The 6,266-nt window shown below is 33.4% G+C and overlaps 1 protein-coding gene across 1 annotated transcript in view; it reads right to left on the reverse strand.

The window, feature by feature from the left end:
- Positions 1 to 6,266, reverse strand: part of Dennd1b (DENN domain containing 1B) — a 292,621-nt gene that overhangs the window by 192,385 nt on the left and 93,970 nt on the right. Inside the window, exon 4 of the mRNA XM_023707369.1 lies at positions 2,236 to 2,279. Within this exon, the coding sequence (XP_023563137.1) occupies positions 2,236 to 2,279 (44 nt within the window). The remainder of the gene's footprint in view (positions 1 to 2,235; positions 2,280 to 6,266) is intronic.

A 6,266-nucleotide genomic window follows, 5' to 3' on the forward strand; every position in this document is an offset into this window, starting at 1 on the left:
TATTTGTTGAAACTGTACTTCCGATTTGATTTGAAACTGTCTCATTGCTATATGTTTATCAATAAAACTGTAGAAAAAAAAAAAAAAGAAGAAGTAAATAGTAGACTAAAGTAATAAAAAGTAAGACAGGTAAGAAATACTTGCAGAGTATTTTTGTCTTCTGTAGTGTTCAATATTCCACCAAAAGCACAAGTAAAACCATTCTTTAAGGCCCTATGCTAAAATCTCTTACAAAGTTTTGTTTCTTTAGATAGTGAAGTAATCAGACAACATGGTAGCTAAAGTCTCTTTCAGTTCTTTCCAAAAACATAAAGAACTGTGAGAACTGCTATGAACTGGAATCTTAAGGGTTATAGATGTTCGTTATTATTACATGATTAATTGCTTTTTATGGAAAAAGACAAAATTTCTTAAGAAAATAACAACAGCTAAAGCATTGAGTATTGTTATGTTTAAAGTAGCTAATCAGCATATGATATGGGCTTATAAAATTCTCCAAATGATATTAGCATAAACTTTTCAAAGAACTAAGAGAAACTAGCGGTAGGACTATCTTGTATTACTTTTCCTTTTCCTTTCCCTCCTTTTCCCTCTTCCCCCATCCTAGTTCCTTTTCCTTTTGAACAATTTCTTCCCATCTCACCATATCTACTGTGCATTTTGGACTTTATTTACTCTTTCAGTTCCTCACATCAGAGAGACAATACGCTCAAGAGCTCTTGTAGTTCACTAACATATGAAGGCTCATTCATCTTCTATCGACCTCACAAGTTCTGAAAACAAAGGAACAATTCTGCCACAACCAAAAAATTCCAAGCTCAATTTTGGAAAATCTCAAAGAGGAAAAGCAATAGACAATCTCACTAAAACTTCTACTGTAAGTGGGCACAATGACATTGTCACTTGTAAGTGAACCCAAAGTTAGTAGTCTCCAGACCTCCTAAGAATTCTCAAGGCCACTGTTAGAGGTATAAATAACAACAAAATAGAAACGAAAGAAAATAGAAGACATTCCTGAATAAGACAAGCAAGAAATGAAAAGATCAAGAAATGAACATTTCAAAATGGTAAAATCAATCGGCAAGACTATTCTTTGTATTCTACTGGGAAACACTTCCAGCTAGGCTTATTTCCAAGGGCCTTGAAGACAGGGACTTATTTTATATATTTACTTATAAATATATTTCTTTCTATAAAAGGTTAAAACTATATTTATAATACATTTATTTGAAAGCGTGGCCAAGGGTTGCACTACATCTAGCTAATACTTTATATTCCCACTTAATTAACTTGTTATGTCAGTTGCTAATTTTTAAGTCTTTCAGATTGCCTTTCATATCTAGAAATGTATCCTTTCACATACTGTAAAATCATGTGTCTGTATACTTACTTCTGAATGAACTACTTAAAAGTATACTTCTGTCAAAATTTTTATAAACTAAGAGAATTATGTGTTATCTTAGATTATAAGTTTATAGTACTGTAACTTTAAGTGATAAGATTGCTTTCTATTTCTTTCAGTAAAAATAAAGGAGTATATTCATTAGATACTCAATAAAAAGTACTGATTTCTATCAAAATGTAAGTTTGTGTTGTTAACTATATGTTATATAATTCAATTTCAAATGATAAATCTATACTATGAATTTTAAATATTTTACTATTTCTATACATTGTTTACAAACATTTCATCATTTTGGTCCTACTAAATATTTAAAGAACAATAGAAAATGTAATTTAAAATACAAATGGAATTAATTCATCCTAGTCTTCCACACTTTATCAGAAAATAAAGCAATAAGCAAGTTACTTAAAAATAAGACTACAGTGCCAACTTAAATTCTAAACATAAATGGTACAGATATTACTGTGACAAGAAAAAAATTAAAGCAGTTCTACTTTTTTCTAAATAGAAATAATAAATATATTTAGCAAATATTATGCAATATCAGGTTTTTGAGATTATTTTTAAATGTTTCTGAATAAATATTCTATAATAAGAGTATGAAAATGTTACAGCTGTTAACATCAGACCATTTCATTATTAAAGCTTTTTTACTTATCCAGCTGGTACCTTTAAAAGGTTCTTCCGTATATTCTCCACATATGCTTTTTCCTCACAGTTGATCAAGATAAAAGAACTATTGCATGTGGAATACTAGCAGTAGTGGTAACAGAAACAACAATCATCCTACTGTAATTTTTAATGTCTTTTTAAAATTATGTGGTCCCAACCTGATCTCCAAAGTCCTCAGGGAATTTCCACAATACCACAGGATCTGCAAATAATTAACACATGTCATTAAAAAGAAGCAAATAAAATAAGTCTTGCTAAAAGTCTTCAAATAAATAAGGCTGCTTTAATTATAATTTTTTAAGTTTTCTATAATTGGTCAGGTTCACTTCTTTTACTCTCTCAAATTAAGTATTTTGATCTTTTCAGGGTTTAATAACCTTTAAAATAACATTAAAAGAAATTAGCAACTTGATCAAGTAATTAAAACATTTCTTTTGCAGTTCACCTTTTTATTAAGTTTTTTAAGATTATGAGTACTCAACTTTCAATTTTAAAAATATATGTGCATTCATTGGTTTTATCTTGAAAAGAAAAGTACAAATGTAGTAAATATTTGCTAAAATATATTATGGTCTTCAAAGACAAAAATAACAGTACATCGTCTTAAATTTGCACCTAAACTTCTAATGCAGAATTTAGGAAAATAATATCAGCTTCATACCAGCTTTTAAATATATAAATGCCCTATAAATTTTTTTTAATATTACAGATAAATCAATATATAGGTACAAGGCAGCTAGTTAAAATACAATTGATATTTGAAAGATCATTCAAAAAACTGTTCTACCACATACCATAGTAATTCATGGTATGATACATAAATGTTTTTTAAAAAATAGTCACAAACTTTTTATTTTCATTATATCTCACAGTTATTTATAACTTAGTATAACAAAATGAAGTTCTTAGTTTTAATTAGCTCTAGAACGTATTTTACAATCTTGTCAAAACAAACTCCTGAATATCTCTAAAGGTTTTAAAACAATAATATAAAATGGATTAACATTATTTCTGAAAAGAACTTTAAAAACTCAAAATAAAACTAATATGAATAAGAAGTGCTGACAATTTGACAGGGTTTGAAATCTATTCCCAATAAAAACATTTTTTAATCAAAAATATCAGTTTATGTATCTAGTCAGTGGAAAATTACAGCTCTATTATATTATTTTCACTTTTATACAGTGGTTAAAAGGTGCAAGCTAAGAATGTATAATATCCTACTTGCTAATTCCAAAATATAATGAATATATGACAGCATTTTTTAGCATGAGCTGGCTCCTCTTGTATTTTTACTTAAAGTAACCATTTTTGAATACTTAAAAATAAAAAAGGATGCTTTCCACAATTAAATTTTTCACTTAAGGATTTAAAATTTTCCAAATAAAATAAAAGTATTTTTAAAATATTCTGTAAAAATAACACACTACGGAGAGCTTCCGTCTACCCTGCGCCAGCGGGACCAGTCTGGTTCAAGCCCAGGCAGAGCGTGCATGAGACCCTCTTCCACCCCCTAGGGACTTCCCACCACCACTCTGCAGTACCCCTTACTCGCGTCCAGTGAGTGAGAACTTCAGCCGAATTCTTGGGACCCCCAGATCCAGCCCTGGCCCAGGCCTCGTGAGTATGTCGGAGAGCGTCCTCTCCCGACTACTCCACCTTGTCACTTTCAGACTCAGCTCAGGCCTGGCATACAGGCATGGGGTGAAACTCTGCACCTGCAGTCCCTGCAGAGAGAGTAGGAGACAGAACCACCCAGCTAGTCCAGGAGCAGAACATCTTGCCAGAGGGGCAAAACAGGTTCACTCCCAAGGGGGGCAGCAGGAAGAAAGTGAGCACAACAGCCCAACCCAAGCCAGGCACAGCTGGATAAATTCAAACTTTGTAGATCTGCACCTAAATCTCAGTAGGTGCTAAGGTTATAACTGCACCATAGCTCTACAACAAAGGTCAGAAGACAGTGCTACACAAAATGACAATGAGAAGGAGCAAAATACAATCTCAGACACCAAACCCACCCATAACAAGTGCAGAGAACACTAACACAGAAGAAACTGGGAATCACACAGCTGAAATCAATGAATCAATGGCTTCTGAAATAAAGAAACAACTGCAAAAAGGTACAAAGGATTTCAAACTGGAAATTACAAAAAGAAATCCCTGAATTAATAGCATCTGCAGTGAAGAATCAAATGCAGAAACATATGTAGGAAACCCGGTGCCCAGCCAGAACAAGTGCAGAAGACACTAGCTCAGTTAAGATGTATGAACTAACAGCATCGATAGTAAATAAGCAACAGCAGAAAGTTATAGAGGAACTCAGAGTGGAATTATTTTCAGAAATAAAAAAAATTCTCTGAACTCATAGCATCTGAAGTAAAGAATCAACTACAGAAATATAGGGAGGAAACCCAATATGAAAAAACCACTGCAGTAAAAGAATTAATAACTGCTTCTAGAGAAGACATTAACTAAAAAAAAAAGAGGATGACACATTCGCTGAATGAGCAATACAGGAAAGAAACATCGCATGAAGCAGAGTCAAAGAGATATAGAGGAAATTAAAAGCTCAATCACAAGCTTGCAAAACCATCTGAGTGAAAGCAAAGACAGTTTCAGATCATGAAGACGCTCATGCAACTAGTGAAAACGTAAGAAAAGATCTCTTAAAAACAACCAGGATGCAGGAAAAAATAATTCATCACTTGCAAGACGTTGTAAAGATGAACAATGTGAGACTAATAGGCATCAATGAGAAAGAAGGCGACAATACAAATGACATTAAAGAAAATATGGGCAGAAGTAATAGCAAAAAACTTTCCAAATATGAGGAAACCATCAGACATTCAGGTAACCGAAGCATACAGAATGCCAAGTAACCTTAATCCCATTAAAAACACACTGAGACATATAATAGTCAAGATCCCAGAAACTCAGCACAAGAATAATATACTGAAAGCTGCTAGAGAAAAAAAGCAGATCACATTCAAAGGAAAACCCACCAGAATTACAGCCAACTTCTCTTCACAAACCATGAAGGCAAGAAGAGCATGGAGCAGAGTACTTCAAGTCCTCTATGAAAACAAATTCCAGCCCAGACTACTATACCCTGAAAAACTTTCTTTCAAGTTTCATGGAAAAGTAAAATACTTCCATGACAAAGAACAACTAAAGAATTTCATGATGATAAAGCCAACCCTACACAGGCTACTGAAAGATGTTCTAGAGATGGACCAAAATGATGAGAACTCCACAAATGAGATCAGAAGCAACCAACTAAGTAGGGCAAGCAAATAAATACAGGAGAAAAAGTAGTAAACAACAACAGGTAAATAACATGTCAATCATAAGTCAATACATCTCAATTATAACCATCAATATAAATGGACTCAATTTACCAATTAAGAGAAATAGACTGGCACAGGGGATTAGGAAACAAAATCCAACAATACGCTGTATACAAGAAACACATTTGACTCATAAAGACATTCATAGATTGAAAGTCAGAGGATGAAAAACAATATTACATGCCCAGCACCTCAGAAAACAGCAGGGGTAGCAATCCTATTCTCAGAGAGTCTAAGCTTCAAACCAAGAATGATCAAGTGAAATAAAGGCCAGTATACACTATATAAATTCAAGAGGAAGAGGTAACACTCATAAATATGTATGCACCAAAACACAGGCGCACCCAACTATATAAAGCAAAACTTTTTTTTTTTTTTTTTTTTTCCTGCCTGTCTCAGACTGCCTTCAGGCAGATTTGGCTAGCTTGAGTTCTGGGGATCGAACCACAGCAACCTAAGGCTGACTACTTTCTTGAAGCAGCCACATAAAGAACTGAGCTAAGAGGCAAGCCCCCTATAAAAAAAACTTAATGGACATGAAAAATCTAATATCCAATACCACAATTTTAACAGGAGGCATTAACATCCCCGTATCCCAAGGGGGCCATCCAGACAAAAATTAGCAAAGAAATTACAGAACTGAAGCAGAGCTTGAAACAAATGGACTTGGTGGACATATGCAGAGTGTTCCACCCAAACACAGCTGAATACACATTTTTCTGAGCTGCACATGGGTCATTTTCTAAAATAGACCACATACTGGTACACAGGTCATGCTTAAGTATATGCAAGAAAACAGAAATTATTCCATGCATATTATCTCACCACAGTGCAATGAAATG

Source organism: Octodon degus, unplaced genomic scaffold, assembly GCF_000260255.1.
Source record: "Octodon degus isolate 3935 unplaced genomic scaffold, OctDeg1.0 scaffold00009, whole genome shotgun sequence".
Taxonomy (NCBI): Eukaryota; Metazoa; Chordata; class Mammalia; order Rodentia; family Octodontidae; genus Octodon; species Octodon degus.